Raw genomic sequence first — 18,635 nt, forward strand, 5'->3', positions numbered from 1 at the left:
AGACACAAGGAACAGTAAGACATTGTTTGTGCTTCAAGCATCTTATATAATCCAATTACAACTGTTAGAGTACTCAAAACAAATTTAGAGTACAAAGTATCATCACAGGTTAAACAGCTGTATGAATGTGAAGGAGATTTTACTACTATACTACACAGACTGGGAGGTGGGGGCTCTAGGGAAATACGGTATATGCTGTATAAACTAGACTTTTACACGGAGGACTTCTAAAGGCAGAGATGGGAGAAAGAAAAAAATTCCAAGAAATGGAAATGCATAAGAAATCAAAAAAGTAAAGTAAAACTGAAGTTTACATTCTTTTTGGAACAGCTGCTGGGACAGAAAGAATGTAACTTAATATTTTAAACTAAAACAAGAAATAAGTTTTGAAAGGGGCACTGAAGTCAAATAATGCAGTTTTGAAAGGCAACACTGAGGAACTCGGGCTTTCTTCCAGAGTGGATCAGGAGCCACTCAGCAGAGGCACAGTGGTCAAGAACACAGACTTGGAAGAAGACATGGTTGGGATTCAAATCCCAGAGCTCTTCTACCTACTAACAACTCCTTCAAGATCATGAAGTTCCAATTTCTTCACCTGTAGAATGGGGATAATATAAATTATAATGACCACATGAGAACAAAGGATTCAGCACACTGACTGACATAAACACCCAAGTGGGTTTGTTTTGTTTGCTTGTCATCAGGCAGGGAACATGATCAGGACTACATTTAGGACAATTAATAAGCAGTATTCACAATGAATGACAAACCTAGAGATTAATGTCTCTTGCTGTGTATATGGCTGCTGGAAGAACTGAAGAAAGATAGAAGAAATCAGGAACCACAATGCAGTAAGATGACAAAAAAAAAAAAAAATTCTAAGAAAAGGAGAGAGAGAACAACCAAGGATGACCTTTTGATTTTGAGTCTAGATGACTAAGAAAATGCAAAGGTCATTAATATAAACAAGCAAGAAGAATCAGGCTTGCAAAAAAAGTTTAATTCTGAATCTACTGATTCAAGATTACAAAATGACAGCTACTAAGTTGATCAGGTAGAACAACATTGGCAAATCTGAAGCTTGGGAATGAAAATAAGGCTGATGATACAGAAGTGGAAGCCTGAGCAAAGAGGGTGAGGGGAATGAGCAGTTGAAACCACGGATCTGTGTGGGATTGCCAAAGAAGAGAACAAACTCTAAAAAGGAAAAGAACTAAACCTAAGGTAACACCTACAGGCAACACCTATCTATACTTCAGGAAGTGAGAGAGAAAAACAAACAAAGGCCCCAAGAAGGGAGAGTTGGAGATGCCAGTTTGTGAAAGTCACCAAGACAGACCTTCACAGCATTTCACATTCTACAGCTCTTTCAATGCTCATTATAACTTTAGATTATAAACTGAACTGACTTCATCAATTGATAACACGATTATCATTAAAGGTTTTTATGAGCCTGCAAGTTACTGAAGAGTGCTCAGTAGAAAACACAGAAGAGTGTTTTATGCAAATTAGTTTTTAAACTCCAAGAATATTTTAAGCTCTAGAAATCATACCTGATGCATGTCTTGTATCAAGACATAAAGTTGATTTATTTCTGGCTACCCGTGCATAATGTTCCAAAAAGGATTTTCAGGTTAAACTGGAAAATATGCTATGTCTTCCCATCAGCAATACCTCTCATTCATTTTTGAGAATATACATACACATAGTGTTTGATTCACAATCCTTCCCCACTTCAACAGCTGAAAAAATCTTACCATATTCTAAAAACGTCTTTAGGGGGCTGAAATATTTCTGTGTCACCTAATTATAAAACCCACTCACATCCAACATCCAATGTTAAGTTGACCGAGAGATAATCAATGGCAGATACGCCATTTAGGTATGAATCCAATTATCATCCTTAACAATTGCCAGTAAAATGTCAAAGCTTTTCCTGTATTTTTGGTTTCTTCTCAAATACAGATTACAACTGACCATACTTTATTAATGTTAGTATTTGTCCCATTTCTTTTTTTTTTTTTTTTTTTTTTTTTTTTTTGAGACAGAGTCTCACTCTTTTGACCAGGCTGGAGTGAAGTGGAGCGATCTGGGCTCACTGCAACCTCTGACTCCCAGGTTCAAGCGACTCTCCTGCCTCAGCCTCCCGAGTAGTTGGGATTACAGGTGCCCACCACCAAGCTCGGCTAATTTTTGTATTTTTAGTAGAGACGGGGTTTTGCCATGTTGGCCAGGCTGGACTCGAACTCCTGACCTCAGGTGATCCACCTGCCTCAGCCTCCCAAAGTGCTAGGATTACAGGCGTGAGCCACTGCCCCTGGCCGCCACATTTCTTCCAACTACGTAGCTGCCACATCTAGTGGAAAATGAAAAAAGATTAATAAACCATATTATGACACCCTATTGTCTGTCATTATGCATTTTAAGTGACTACCAAATATTTTAAAATGCCAATAATTACATAAGTAAATTTTAATCCTTTTAGACTTTTTTAGGGCCCTCTTGGTATTCTTTCCAGCACATTAGTTTACAAAAAAGTTCAACTACGTTCATAAAAATGTTTACTGATATGAGACTATCCTTCCGAGTTTGTAAGCAATACACAGCTGTGAGAGCTACAATTTACAATAATATCCCAATTTACCATGGCACCCAGAAGTGTCTAAAGTAACACAAACCCCCATCTTCTTGGTTAACAGCGTAAGATCAAGGAGTTTAAAATTTTAGTAATATGCCACCAGAAACCTCATCTAAAAAAATACCATTATAGTTTCACACTATATTCTCTAGACTATTTTAAATGCATGTGATTACATTCATGTAGTTATTCTGTAAGGAACATTTCAAAGAAAGCAGAAAAAACCGTAAGGGCAACAATTTTTCGTTCATAGGAGGTAAAACAAGAGCAGAAAACACAGGTTCTTGGATTAAGCACTCCTGAATATAAACACGCACTATTACAAAAAAAAAAAAAAAAAAAAAGCAATGGGATCTTGAGCAGTTTTTACTCAAAGCCTCTATTTATTACTCTATAGAATGAGAAGAATGTCACTTATGTTGTTATGAGAAATATATGAGCATATTACCAAAAATAATTAAAATGTCATGGATTTTTTTATTCCTTTCAAGCACAGTTTCCAAATAATAAAATACTACACAATTTGGCTTAAAATTTCAGGCTATGCATGTTTAGAACCAGACGTTGTTCGTGATTAACTTCCTCAGTTGTTCTTTCCCTGGAAGCTAGCACCAAGATGAACACAGTACATTTTTAATAAATACAAGCTAGTGATTAAATCAACAAAGCCTCCAGCTCTTCTGCACACAGAAATACAGTATGCAATGGGAATTTCCTAGCTTTCTGTCTTAATAGTAGGCAGTGTAGTATCACCCTTCCACTTCCAGTTTACTCCCTATAGCTTACTTACCAAAATATTTAATCCCTGTTGCTTTTTTTTTCTTGTCTCAGGCTAGGGCCACTAGCTTTCTATCTTTCCTACCTTACCTTTCCTTCACATATTAGCTACTTCATGTTAAAGAAATTACAAGTGTTCAACTGACCGTATGGAATTAAAATTTACTTAGAAAAAAATGAAATAAAAAAAACAAAAAGTAAACTAATTCAGCAACTTTATGTTTTATGGAGTCATCTAGCCTCATGTAAACTACCATTAAGCAATACGTAAACATATTAATCTGCTTAATACGAAAGTAATGTCGTCTGGCCGCAGACATTCTGAAAGTTTTGCCACACTGTTTCAAAATATTGGCTTGTAGCCCTTTTCAAAGCTACTGATTTTTGAAAACTTGGCGACCATGTTTAACAATGAAGAAAAGGCTTCCCCGAGCCTACGTAGATTGGATTCTCTAACACATAGTAATAATATTTTTTAAAATAATGAGGTGTGTAATAAAATGGAGGAATATTCATGATGCATTGTTGGCTAATAAAACGATATACTGTACTATATATGATCCCAATCTTGTTTCTAAAGCACACTCATTAAATGCACAGAAAAAAAAATCCTGAATAACTACCCACCACACTTGGAGACTGGCTACCCTGGGTAGTAAGAAGGAGAAATATGGGGGGAAGGGTGCGAGAGAGGGCAGGTTTCCTCATTGTTTGGCTGCTTCATGTTTTTCTCAAGGAGCACGCAGTACTTTTGTAATTAAAAAAATAAATAGGGGAATAACACTGCTAAAAGCATACTTTTTTCCTCCGTAGCAAATTCTTCTGATTTGTAATGTTAAAAATATATCTCTGGTTTCTCGATTCTAAAAAGAGGACACGCGAAAACAAAATTATAGAAGTTCCAAAAAATCTTGGATTTGCAAAATTACTCCCTCGGGTTCTGCCCGTGGGTCCTCCCCATGCCGGTGTCCGAAATTCCCCAAGCAAAACGCGGGCACTGCACTTCCCCTGAACGGTAGTAGACGCTCAAAAACACAAAAAGAGGCCTTGGCGCCTGCTATAATCTCTCAGTCCCCTCCCAGCCCCCGAGGCTTCCCCGAGTCTACGTAGACTGGATTCTCTTCCTCCAAAACCAAAACAACAGAAGGCACTGGGCGGATCCAAAACGGCCCTAAGGGGCCCGCGGGCATCTCAAGACGCCCGCCTCGGGACTCTGGTCCCCAAGCCCAGGTCAGAGCCGAGGACGGGCCGAGGACGCGGCGCCCCGGCCTCCCTCGGGCCCCCGACCTCCCTGGCCCCAGGGACCCCGGCTCCCGACCTCCAGGCTTCGCTGGGCCCCTTTCGACTCCCTGACCTCCCAAGTCCTCCGCCCCCGGCTCGTCCTTCCCCCAACCTGCCCCGCAGCGCCTCAGTTTCCTGGCCCCCGACCTGCCCGCCCTTAAGTCCCCCTGCCCCCGACTCTCGGCTGCCGTCCCCCTGGCTCTCTGGCCTCCAAGCGCATCCCAGTCCCCGCCCGGCCCCAGCACGCGGGACTCGCACACCCCACGACCCCGAGCCCCCACTGGCGGCGGCGTTACCTGTGGCGCGGGCAGCGGCGCGCAGGCCAGGCGCTAGGACTCGGCGGGGTCCGCAGCAGCCAGACGCCGCTACCACCACAATAACGACACGGACGCCACCGCCGAGTGGAGAGGCGGGGCCCGGACCCGCGACTGGAGCAGCCAGAGCCTCCCGGACTCCGGAGCCGCCGGGGCCCGGGCATGCGCAGAGAGCCACGGGCACAGGGGCAGCTCCCAGCGGACGCCAAAGTCAACAAGGCCGGGAGACGCCCCCATCTGGTCCCGCCCCCCTCAGGGCTCGCTCCGCCCCCAAACCCAAACAACGCGAGGCCTTGACAGGCTAGAAGACGATGGCGGTAGGGGAGATCACGCGAGAGCATGGCCTCCACCTCTCCTCCCCACCCCCATCTCCACGTTCTCGCACCGGCGCTGGGGTGCAGGCTTTCAGTGGTCTCAGGGCTACGGCTTGTCGGTGCCTCGCCGCACAGTCCCCTTTGCATTGAAGGACAGGGTCTTACGGTGTAGGAGCATTTTTGAGGTGCATTCCTGGATTTGGAGGCGAACCCCCAATTGTTACCTCCACAGAGGCTTTGCGAAGGGCGCTCACTGGTGAAGAGCGAAGGCTCAAGACTGTGCCGCTTTATAGTGGCCCCTTGACGTCCAGAAGTTCCCCCCAGCGCCGGTCATAAGCACTCCCGCCGCCTGGGCCCCGCCCTGCCTGCCAGGCGCCCTCCAGCCTCAGCTCCCGGACGCCCGGCGTGGCCGCTTTCTCGCGTCTTGCTGACCCGGGCCGGGGGCGTGTGCTCCTCCTGCAGCGGACGGAAGATGCTGGGCCACGCAAGTTTCCCTGGGCTTGGTTAACCACCCCAAAGCCCATTTCCAGAAGGAAAGGGTGTTGAGGAGGAGGGATAGAAAGTCGAGAAGAGGGCCGGGTGGAGTGGCTCACGCCTGTCATCCCAGCACTTTGGGAGGCCGAGACAGGCGGATCACCTGAGGTCAGGACTTAGAGACCAGCCTGGCCTACATGGTGAAACCCCGTCTCTACTAAAAATACAAAAATTAGCCGGGTGTGGTGCCGTGCGCCTGTAGTCCCAGCAACTCGGGAGGCTGAGGTAGGAGAATCGCTTGAACCCGGGAGTCGGAGGTTGCAGTGCTGAGATGGCACCTGGCCTGGGCGACAAGAGCGAAACTCCATCTCAAAAAAAAAAAAGAAGAGGAAATGAGACATAGGGGCAGGCGAGCCGGGAAAATATTGCTACTAAGGATCCTAAGCAGTGAACATGCTGTTAATACTTGTAAGACTCCTAGCAAACTGCATTTAATTTTTTTTAATTAGTTTTAGTGTACATAAAGGCATGTCTTTTCCAAATACTGTACTTTTTGAAGTGTTCTTTGTTGTTCATTAATCTTTGTGCGTTTCCCTCCAGTCTCTAGTAGTAGGTTGTAGCATGATTTGCTTCCGTCGTGTGAATTCTGTTCGGTTTTGATTTTCAAGTGTGAGAGTGAGCGTAAGCTACCCTTATAGGTTACCTAAGGTAAGTTAGAATTAGAACGTCTTTATGCTAGGGTTACTACTCCCCACCATAACCAACCATCTGCAAAAGCGTTCAGAAAGAACATGCTAGCAAGGTCAAAAGCTTCAAATCACGAAATAAGAACTTGAAAACGAGCAAAATTGCTGCTGAGGCGCTCTGCCATTTAACTCAAAGGCTTCACTTTATTTAGGTTTAAAGTATGAGTGCATATTCAGTGGACATTGAGCTCCGGACTGTTCAAAATCTCTATTCATCTGCATTCTGGAGTAGAGCTGCGGGTCACATGTGTTACCTCCATCTTTGGATTTCTGCCTGGACCCAGGGCACTCCTAACCGTTGTGGGATCATATAACAATCTTACAGGATGAATTTTCTGTTAGTCCAAGCAGAAATTTTGGCACATGAAAACTATCTTACCATAAACAAACAAAAAAAGTACAAATGGTAATCTAAGGAAAATAGCTAAAATCATTAAACAACTCTTATAGCCGTTTCCCCTGTTTTCTCTCCATTTTTTAAAAGCATATTTTCCTTTACTTTCTTCCTTCTGCTATGGGAATTTTTCAGGGTTCTAGACCTTTTTTCTCTTCTGCGGCTGGAAAGTTAAACACAGGTCATTTTTTAAATAAGACTGCTAGTAAATACCTTCTTAAGAAACAACACCAAATGCTAGTCTTGTGGGTGAGTAGTTGAACAGCAAGTAAAGCACTCTATCACCTGTAATTTTCCTGTGGTAGGCACACCCCATCTCTACCTTCACGTAATTTCTGATTATGCCTCCATACCTTACACATATAATTCATCTTTGGGTGGGGGCGACAGAGTCTTTTGCTCTTTTGCCCAGGCTGGAGTGCAGTGGCGTGATCTCTGCTCACTGCAACCTCCACCTCCCGGCTTCAAGCAGTTCTGCCTCAGCCTCCCAAGTAGCTAGGATCACAGGAGCGCACCACCACCCCCTGCTAATTTTTGTATTTTTAGTAGAGATGGGGTTTCCCCGGTTGGCCAGGCTGGCCTCAAACTCCGATCTCAAGTGATCCACCCGCCTCGGCCTCCCAAAGTGTTGGGATTACAGGCATGAGCCACCACGTCTGGCTATAGTTCACTTCTTGTGTGTGACTTCCTACTAATTTGTAATCATGAAAGTTGGGCACATACCCAGTATGCTCACTATTTCTCTGCAGGGCCTGATACAGTGGCTGCTACAACACCGATACTCAGCATTTGTTGAATGAGTAATTTAAATTTTAAATTATCATCTAGAATCATTTAGAGATTTATTTAGACTTTGATAAATTTAGATAACCCACACACAGTTTATTCCTAGAGTTCTTGATACATTGTTACAGTAAGTTTGGTCCTGGCAACAGCAATAACACTGTAATAACTTAATTCTTCGTACGAGGTTGCTTCACTTTTATTATTAAGCAGAAAATACCCAAAGTAAAATTGAGCTATTTGGGACTCCTTTCAGAATACTGTGTAGGCTGAAGCATTGTTGTATCAGAAGTGCTCTGTTACTTGAATGCATAAGGTATTCAACAAACAAATGCTTATTAAATTAAATGGTATTCAGCATACAGCTACTGTCACCATGCTAGGAGTTCACATTTTTCATATGCGTGGCAGTTAGCACTGGTGCATGTTTCCTTCAGCCTCAGAAATGGAGGTGTCTGCGTGTTGCCCAGATCTACCTTGAAAACTCTAGTTGCTTCCTAACACCTAGGTTGTATAGTGGGACTTGATTATGTTTTATAAAGCCAAGTCTGGTCTGTGAGGACTGAAAGGATTTCCTCATCTTAACTCTAATTTGGCCTGCAATGTCTGGGGAAAACCCAAAACTAAAATGTAACTAAATATGGAACTGTTTTTTTCTGCAGTTTGATTTCCTTGTACCATTTTCAGTACAGTTAAATTCATCACCTCCCCTACCTCACCATCCCCCTCCCCCTGCAAAAAAAAAAAAAAAAAGCAAAAACAGAAGTATTTTCTCTCTTAAAGAGAATTGTCATTGGCCAGGCACAGTGGCTCACGACTATAGTCCCAGCCCTATAGGAAGCAGAGGTGGGAGAATCATTTGAGCTCAGAAGTTGCAAGATTTCAAGATGAGCCTGAGCAACATAGTGAGACCTCATCTCTACAAAAAATTTAAAAATTACCTGAGTGTGGTGATGCATGCCTGTAGTCCCAGCTATTCCAGAAGCTGAGATGGGAGGATTACTTGAGCCCAGGAGTTAGTTTCTAATTGGATGTAGTCTGCACAGGCAGATTTCATTTTCAGTATTAAAAAGGTCAGTAATTTCTGAAATATTCACTTGACAATTAATAGGATTAAATGACTTTGGGAAAGCATAATTTTATTTTAAATTGCACATATAATCCCTCAATTACATAGATTTTAATGCTAGGATAATCTTCCAATAAAAGGAAATATAAGTTATCAAAAAAATGAATTTCTTTTAGAAAAATAAGCATTTATAATTTATTGTCTACAGTAAACAAAAAGTGACTTTAACTCAAGTTAAAATTACTCTTATATGGTGCTTAATCTATATAGATATCTTTCCTTTATTAAAAATTCTGCTTCTTAAAAAACAGAATCATGGAGTGGAGAAAAAGGAAAACTTCTGCTTATAAACTTAAGTGCATCAAAACTGTGGATAAACATCTTTTTAATGTATATGTAAAATTTAATATTTTTTAAAGAATCTATTAAAGTTCAATAAACATTTTCTGACACTATGATAGATGCTGAGGATATTGCAATAATATATGATATAGCTTCTGTCTTAATAAACTTACATTCAAATAATAGAAGGAGGAAAGTGACCCTTGACATAATAGTAAGGGTACAAATAAAATACTCTTGCTCCATAGTAGTGTTCCATGGCAGAAGTCAAATTTGAGTCAAGCTTTGAAATTTGAATAGAATTTTTGAATTATGGAGATAAAGAGAATAGCTATTTTAGGAACATGGAATATAAAAGAATAACTCTTACATAGATCATTTGTTTTCAAAGAGCAGAGATTAATCTGATTTAGCTAGAACATAGAATGCAAAAAGGATAATGGGAGCTAAGCCTAGAAAGATAGACTGCAGCCAGATTTTGGTGGTCATTAGATTGGATGCAACAGCCAGCAAGGAGCCAAAACTTAAGTGTTCACTTTTATGTAAATGTAGCTGACGCAAGTACCTTGTATTAGAACTAAAAATTATGCTGTATATAACTATTACTGTAGTTAGGTGAAACCATTTCAGAGTCTGCTTTAGTGATTCATAGTGTAAATGAAGTTACTGTGTTTATGTGTGTGTGTGTGCACATTATATGTATGTATGTGTGTTTTTAAGTATGACATTTGAATTCTGAAATGAAGATGAAAAAGGCTTTGGTCAGTAAACCTATCTTTCTTGGTCAGATACTGAACCACAGTAGTAAGTCCAGGCACTGAAATGATAATTCATATGTATGGATTCTTCTTGGCTCTAGGTTGATGAACAGAGCAATTATGAAGAGTTGACTAGAACCAACTGATCTTTTTTTTTTTTTAATTCCACTAAATAGAATAGTTTGCTAAAAATAATAGTAAAAATAGGAGCTGTGACAACAAATTCATTATTAGGGCAGAACAGAGACTTTGAAATGAGAAATCCTAAAACAAAAGCTAGCCTCGATAATGAACTCTTTTTTCAGCAAAAATACCTCAAAATGTTATTTCAATTCTATGTTCCTTCAAGGAGATATTTACAGAGAGTGATCCACACCAAAGTCCCTGGAAAAGTGTTCAGTGTTACCCAACTTGAAGGTCATGGCTAAGTGATAAATGTAGTCTAAAAAACACAGGTGGTTGGATCACACTGTTTCCACTGCCCCTGCTGCCAGGACTAGCTGTAAACCAGTGTGTAACATGAGCAGCATGTATTGCAGCTATCCTCCCTCCTTTCTTTTCCGTAACCTCAGTAAGCAGTGCCCTCAGGCTGCCTGCAGCTGTGCGGGTGCCCCCTCTATGGTGTCATCCATGCCTTCTCCATCAGTGCTGTCCTTTGACCCCACCTTTCTTCTCCTAATCTGCAATGTGTCCTGCTGGACACAGGACTCAGCTAGAACCATGTTAGAAAGACCATGTGATAAAAAAAAAAAAGTTAATGACAAGATACTTAATATATGAAATCAGCTTTATTTCCCTCCAGGAATATTTTTATTTAAACAGTTCTTAAAAACTCAATCTACAATTTTTACAAAGGAATTAAATAATGATGTTCTATTACTTATAAGGAATTTGAGGCCTCAGGAGTAAGCTATAGCTAGATTGTTTTAGGCAGGAGGACTTTCTGTGTTCTTAGCTTCCCTTGGTTTCTAATTAAAAGGTTGAAAAATGAGATACATCTCTGACATATTAGTTTATATAGTTGGCCTTCCATATCCATGGGTTCCACACCATAGAGTCAACCAACCACAGATGGAAAATATTCCCCCCAAAAATGGATGGTTGCATCTGTACTAAATGTGTAGACTTTTGTTTGGTCATTATTCCCTAAACAATACATGCTGAATTTCCTACCAGAGACAAAAGCTTCAGTCATATTTTTTATATACTTATATCTTAGGCAAGACTTTAATAAACCAAGAAATGGTTAATTTTCACAAAATATATGTTAATAGACCATTAATGCCAGTGCATGAATTAGCTTATGGTTTTTGTTCCTAGCTACAGTTTTTTGTTGTTGTATTTTTTGGAGACAGAGTCTCACTCTGTTGCCCAGGCTGGAATGCAGCGATGTGATCATAGCTCACTGCAGTCTTGAACTCCTGGGTTTAAGCAATCCTCCTGCCTCTGCCTCCTAAGCAGCTGGAACTACATGCATGTGCCACATCATGGAGCTAATTTTTAAATTCTTAGTAGAGATGGAAGTCTCATAATGTTGCCCAGGCTGGTCTCAAACTCCTGGCCTCAAGTGATCCTCCTGCCTCAGCCTCCCAAAGTGCTAGGATTACTAGTGTCAGCCACCGTGCCTGGCCCTAGCTACTGTTTAAGTTCAGGAATATCAAAGAAAAAAAGCACCAGACGACTGGGCACGGTGGCTCACACCTGTAATCCCAGCACTTTGGTAGGCGGAGGCAGGCGGATCACGAGGTCAGGAGATCGAGACCATCCTGGCTAACACGGTGAAACCCGGTCTCTACTAAAAATACAAAAAATTAGCTGGGCATGGTGGCGGGCACCTGTAGTCCCAGCTACTCGGGAGACTGAGGCAGGAGAATGGCATGAACCTGGGAGGCGGAGCTTGCAGTGAGCCAAGATTGCACCACTGCACTCCAGCCTGGACGACAGAGTGACACTCCATCCCCCCCACAAAAAAAGAAAAAGAAAACAAAAGCACCAGACAAGGTAAACAGGAAAGGAAGACTTCATATAACATTTACATTGTATTAGATATTATTAGTAATCTAGACATTATTTATCATATATGGGATGATGTGTGTAGGTTATATGCAAATACTACCGTATTTTATATCAGGGATTTGAGCATCCAGATTTTGGTATGCAAGGGTGGGAAGTCCTGGAACCAACCCCCTGTGGATACTGAGGGGCAACTGTATTTTTATTTTACACCTTTTTCTTTTCCCCTAATGTATTTTAGCAGATAGCCAATTGTGCGATTCCTTGCCTTGGTGACGTAATGAAGTTTTTGGCAGGGCAAAAAGCAGACTTTTCTTGTACAGCAATGACCCTAATTTCCTCCCCACACTATAAATGGAAAAGAGGAATATGGATTCATTGAGCAGTAAAACAAGCCAAAATCTGTTTACCAAACAGCATCATAGCAGGTGGCAAAACCTCAGGGGAAATGGATGCATGCTACACATAGGCAGGAGTTTTCCACTTGGGGTTTCCACCTTTGCCTCATTTCCTCATGCCCCACATATAGAATCGAATCTGCAGAACTTCCAGAACTGAAGGGTCCATCCCAGCTAGGACAACAAGCCTCTCACAACCAATGGCTTATGACCCACAGAGCCTCCTCAATGATTTGACTATATGTGAGATTCCAGAATATTTTAATCATCCTGTAGATAGGAGACCTGAGAGTATAACTCCAAGAAAAATTTCTCATTTGTTTCAAAAAATATGAGCTCAAAGTCAAAAATAATTTATTATTTTAAAAAATGTAAATAATTAGAATATACTTGGCTTACCAGATTTTCTAAACTGAGCTATCCTCTTTGACTAGGCTATATTACCTTATGATCTAAAACTTAATCTCTTGTGGTTGTTTAATGACATTCCAACATGTCATGAGAAAATATTCTTGGAAAGCTGTCTGGTGGTCAGGGGTTCTCAACACCTCTACTTTTGCTTGCCACGTACTTCAGACGACCACACAGCCTGGTTTGCTCAAGTCAGTCCCAGTTTATGACTGTTATCCTGATGGAATGACTAATGGTTTTCCATGTCACTCTCAGAAGTGTCCAGGTTTGGATGATAAATTATATATATCTCTCTCTCTGCATATAATTTATATATAAAAATTGTAATGTATATATATAATATATATCATACATACAGATATAATTTATATATCTATAATATATTTATATCTATAAATTATGTAGTTATAATTTTTGTCATTAAAAAATTAGTTATATAGCTCTATATATAATTTATATATTAAAATTATTTATATTATATCAGTATATCTTATATAGAGATATTATATATATAATATATATGTATATCTATATAAATTATATGGAGAGATATATATAATTTATCATCCAAACCTGGACACTGCTAATACAGAACTCATTTAACTGTATCAGTCTGGATAGGCTAGATTATGCTGCTCTAACAAATGACACAAAATTGCAGTAGCCTATCATGGCAAAAGTTTATATATCAGACAGTATTCCAAGGTAGCTGTCCTCCATGAGTTGGCTCAGTACTCCTAACACCATCATATTGACATGTGCTTTCTATTGTTATGATGGAAAGAGAGTTCTTGCAGTGTCTTATGCTAGCAAATAAGTGATCCTGCCTGAAAATGGCACACATCACTTCTGTCCACGTTCATACGGCTCAGACTACCTGCAGGGGGACAGGTACTTTTCCCATTTTCCAAGAAGAACAGAATATGAGTATGAAAAGTCCCAGTGTTACATATTCAAACAAGAAGCCACATACCAATGAGATTATTTATTTTAATAATGAAAAATGTATTCTTATATGGGCAGATAAGTTCCTTTGCCACTACCTTAGTCACAATCTTGGTAATGATAAGTCTTTGAGGATACTAACTTAAAACAGTTCTTATGGTCAAGATAAGAGTTTTTAAAGTTTTGTCAGTAAGCAAGAGGAGCAGTAGCAAAGAAGAAAACAAAATCCAAAACATGATTCAAGATCCTTTTAGATAACAGGAATAATAAAAAATAAAAGTTGTAAAACAGAAACGCATACTTCACAAATATGTGCATTTTATAGTCCCCTAACTTAAATAATACTCAGGAATAAAAAACTGTAAGGTTATTTATTTATTTATTTATTTATTTATTTATTTTTGGGACAGAGTCTCAAGCTGGAGTGCAGTGGCGCAATCTTGGCTCACTGCAACCTCTGCCTCCTGGGTTCAAGCAATTCTCCTACCTCAGCCTTCTGAGTAGCTGGAATTTCAGAACCCCACCACCACGCCCAGCTAATTTTTGTATGTTTAGTAGAGACGTGGTTTCGCCATGTTGGCCAGGCTGGTCTCAAACTCCTGACCTCAGGTGATCCACTCGCCTTGGCCTCCCAGAGTGCTGGGATTACAGGTGTGAGCCACTGCCCCCGGCCAAAAACTGTGAGTTAATTCATGTACATGCATTAATAGTCTATTATATATCTTGGGAAAATTAACTGTTTCTGACTGTAGAGACAAGTTCTTTGTTTCAGTAGAAAACTATTAACACCCCCTTGTGGGTTACCAGATTCTAGTCCTGTACATTGACTTTGAGCTATTTTTCACCTCTTTGTAACCCTACATAGTTTTGTTGCCTACTTGTAAATGGTACTGGACTCTGCTCTTTCACACATAGTGTCAGTCTTTATCAAATTTTCAGTTCTTCTAGTTTCCTTTAATATCTGGCTACAACTCTCCAAATGTTTCTGATTTACTTCTACCTTCCTGACTTAACTAAAACCTGCCTATCCAGATTCTTATTGGGACTCTAGGTTGTCTTGTAGCCAGCCTTTTCTCCTAGATCTGCAGAAATCCTGCAGGATAAATTTCCAAGTGCTCATCATCACAAAAGATCATGTTAGGGCATCCTTCATGCCCAGAGCTACTGCTGTGGAGGCCACTCAGGAAGTTCACTGGAACTCCCGCCTCTGCCACACTCTGCTGTAGGAAATAACCATGATCATGACAATCTCATGAAAACCTCCCTGAGGTCTGCATCATCACCAAAATGTTCAAACTGCAAACCAGAAGTTGGTTTGCAGTGGCAGTTGGATTGCCACTGCCATCCTTATTCCATCTTCTACAGGTGCTTCACGCCTGAAGTATAGAATCACCAGCTGGGTTCATAGTCTACTCCAACAATTAATTTTTGTTTTTCTTTTATTTTCATAGGAATACCCTTCATTAAATGCTCTTGCCATCTAACAAAAAGTCTTTACTGCAAGTCTCAAGAGAATAGTTTAGCTTTTCCTTAATTAACAAAAGGAAGCCAACTTAGAAATGGACTTACTATTTAGAGGAAAGAAAAATGTCTGTTCTTTCCTTGAACAAGAGAAAAGACTGACCAAACTTTATTTGTGTGTGTGTGTGTGTGTGTGTGTGTGTGTGTGTGTGTTTTGGGACAAGGTCTCACTTTGTCACCTAGGCTGGAGTGTGGTGGTACAGTCAGCTCACTGCAGCCTCATACTTCTGGATTCAAGAGGTCCTCCCACCTCAGTCTCCTGAGTAGCTATGACTACGGGCATACTCCACTGAACCTGGCTAATTTTTTTTTTTGATATACAGATAGGGGGTCTCACTTTGTTGCCCAGGCTGGTCTCAAACTGCTGGCTTTAAGTGATCCTCCTGCCTCAGTCTCCCAAAGAATTGGGTTTATAGGCGTCAGCCACTGCACCCTGCCTGACCAAACTTTTGTCCCACTACTCTCAGCCCTCTTCTTGGCTAGGCTTCATGTTTGACCTGCTGGGCCTGGTTTTGCAAGAATCCCCACACCCTTGGTACTTGTATTAGTCTGCTCAGGCTGCCTTATGGCAAAATACCATAGACTGGGTGGCTTAAACAACAGACATCTTTACACAGTTCTGGAGGCCAAGGACAGTTTGCCAGCATGGATGGTTTCTGGTGAGAGCTCTCTTTTTGAGTTCAGTTGGTTGCCTCCTCACTGTGTTCTCACATGGCCTCTTTTCTGTGCACCAGCAGGGAGAGAGAGTATGTCTCTTCTCATAAGGACACTAATCCTAGTGAACCAGGACCATATTCTTATTACCTCATTTTAACTTTAATTTTAATTTTAATTATTTCTTTACTCCATATATAGCCACAGTGGGAATTAGAGCTTCAACAAATGAATTTGGGTGGGGAGGGAGGACACAGACGTTCACACCATAACAATAAATCAAGTTCCCCTTAGTAATTTTTCATCCACTAACACCTCACCTTGCCCACTGGCTATAAATCCCTAGGTATCTAGAGTTGAGTTCAGTCTCTCTCCCTTATTACAGTTGTCTTGAATAAAGTCTACCTTGCCCATTTAACTTGTCTGGCACATTTTTTCTTTGATAATCCTGAACTTAAACAGTAGCCAGGGCCAGGCATGGTGGCTCACACCTGTAATCCCAGCACATTGGGAGGCTGAGGCAGGAGGATCACTTGAGGCCAGGAGTTTGAGACTAGCCTAGGTAACATAGCAAGACCCTATCTCTATTAAAAATTTAAAATTAGCTGGATGTGGTGGCACACGCATATAGTCTCAGCTACTCAGGAGGTGGAGGCAGGATGATTGCTTGAGCCCAGAGGTTCAAGGCCACAGTGAGCTATGTTCACATGACTGCATTTCAGCCTGGGCAACAGAGTGAGACCCTGTCTCCAAAAAAAAATTTTTTTTTATTAAAAAAAATTAAAAACAATAGCTAGGAATAAAAACCATAAGCTAATACATATATTTGCATTAATGGTCTATTAGCATCTTTTGTAAAAATTAACCATTTATTGGCTTATGAAAGACTTGCGTAAGATATTAGTATGTAAAAAATATGAAGCTTTTTTACTCTGGTATGAAATTCAGCATGCTTGAAATTGTAACATAGCTATGATATGAAAACTCCTCAGTGAAAAGTATTTCCCACTAGATGTGAAAACTCTTGCCCAACTAGATGTCACTGGCCATCTGCTATGATGCAGCAAAAGAAAAAATAATCTAGCTAACTCTTACACCAAATAGTTATTGAGTGTTGGGGTAGTATTTGGTGCTAGGAAGAAGTCGAGGACATATATAAGACAAAGGCCTTAACTTCAAATGCACTTGAGAGTGCCTGAAAATACATGTATAAAATCTTTCCATCTATGTATGGTAAAGTAAAATAACAACAAAATCTTATTGGTGTATCAAAGGATTTCAATATTTTCTACCTCACTATTAAGAAAAGTATGGGGAGCCAAAGATGTTGTTTTAGAATGGTGGCATCATTTATCTCATACTACCCAGCAAATGCTTTTTGTAATGAAAACCAGACTTAAAGAGGTGAGTGCCTCTTTTAAGCCAGGATTAATTATAATTAATATGGACAGAGTCATGTTAATCATGTAAAACCAGACTAGCTGGACTTAGAAGGAGATTAATATTCATAGTGACAAGAAAATTCTGAAGAAATCTTGCCACAGACAGTATTATATTTATGGAGTACTCAACCTGGGGTTGAAGAGCCCACCATCTTTTTCCTCTATCCAAAGAAAGATTGTAAGTCTTTCTTTTTCTTTTCTTTCTTTTTTTTTTTTTCTTTTTTGAGACAGGGTCTTGCTGTGTTACTCAGGCTGGAGTGAAGTAGAGCATTCACAGCCCACTGCAACCTTGAACACCTGGGCTCAAGCAATCCTGCCTCAGCCTCCTGAGTAGCTGGGACCACAGATGTGCACCACCATGCCCAGCTACATGTCTTTCTTTTTGGGGGACAGCAGAAACCTGGGCAGAGGAGGAATCCTGATACCCAGTTCTGAAACAAAGTGGCAGAATTTGTAATACAGAAGAAGGATCTTGTGACTGGTATTCTGTTATCCACAAGAGTAAATGTTCCCAAATAAATAAAACTGGGATATGAAATGGTGGAGTGTGTGGTGCCTGTTCATGAAAAAAAAGGTCTAGATTGCAAGAGTAATATTAGAGGATTTTGGAGATGTTTTACAACCAGAGAATAAAAGACCATCCTTTTGTCTGACATGGTACAGTTTTGTGCCCCTTACATGCAACAAGAAAACAAAAGCTAAATAAAATCGTAGGTCCTGATCCTCCAGTGCTTAGATACACTTAATTTAATTTTTGAAATACTTAAGCCTACGTCAGAGATCACTGAGTATTCATTTGGGGGAAACAGAGGAGGCAATGGCTCACCCCTGTCAGAAAGGATCAACAACATGCAGACATTCCTTATTATGAGAGATGGGTAACTGGAGTCTGCTTACCCTACTTCCAAAGCTTAAATATTCAGCAGTCAAAAATTGATATAGAGCTGTACAAAGGAATTGGAAACATTCATCTTTTTTTTTCATTGTAGTATCTCAAGCATATAGAATGGGACTTAAAATGAAATACAATAGCCCCTTGTTTGAATCCACCCCACCCTTACATTCACTCCCCAGAATCAACAAGTTTAATTATTTCTGCTTTTAGTCCTATACTTCTATATCTCTATTACTTCTTTAAATAAGGTGATTATGCCATTATTGCTTAATTTACCAACTTGGTTCATTAATTTTTATCAACTTTAGGATATTATGAGAATTTAGATTTAATGCCCCCATACAGTTTTATCAGCATTTGTTTTTTTGTTTTTTTGTTTTTTCTTTTTTACCTTGGTAACTTTGGCATTTACCATTGTAACTCAAAATCGTATCATGTTCCATTTACAAAGATAGACTGTCCCTAC

General features: G+C 40.5%; 1 protein-coding gene and 1 long non-coding RNA gene across 8 annotated transcripts in view; one reads left to right on the top strand and one right to left on the bottom strand.

Annotated features, from left to right (window-relative positions):
- PCMTD1 (protein-L-isoaspartate (D-aspartate) O-methyltransferase domain containing 1) overlaps positions 1-5,264 on the bottom strand; it is an 81,381-nt gene extending 76,117 nt beyond the window's left edge. For 3 of the 6 annotated variants that reach the window (XR_010159548.1, XR_010159547.1, XM_063817093.1), the window contains exon 1: positions 4,993-5,121. Coding sequence is in view for 1 of the 6 variants with exons in the window: in XM_009455361.5 (XP_009453636.1) it covers positions 4,993-5,174 (182 nt within the window). In the remaining 5 variants the exon portion in view is untranslated. Of the gene's footprint in view, positions 1-4,992 lie in introns of all 6 variants that reach the window. The other 3 variants (XM_009455359.5, XM_009455361.5, XM_063817096.1) reach the window with 3 other exon arrangements.
- Positions 5,265-5,287: 23 nt separating this feature from the next.
- LOC134810865 (uncharacterized) overlaps positions 5,288-18,635 on the top strand; it is a 50,205-nt gene continuing 36,857 nt past the window's right edge. Inside the window, exons 1-2 of one of the 2 annotated variants that reach the window (XR_010159549.1) lie at positions 5,288-6,266; positions 17,506-17,812. This is a non-coding gene — a long non-coding RNA (uncharacterized LOC134810865). Of the gene's footprint in view, positions 6,267-17,505; positions 17,813-18,635 lie in introns of those variants that run through there. The other variant, XR_010159550.1, reaches the window with a different exon arrangement.

Source organism: Pan troglodytes, chromosome 7, assembly GCF_028858775.2.
Source record: "Pan troglodytes isolate AG18354 chromosome 7, NHGRI_mPanTro3-v2.0_pri, whole genome shotgun sequence".
Classification (NCBI taxonomy): domain Eukaryota; kingdom Metazoa; phylum Chordata; class Mammalia; order Primates; family Hominidae; genus Pan; species Pan troglodytes.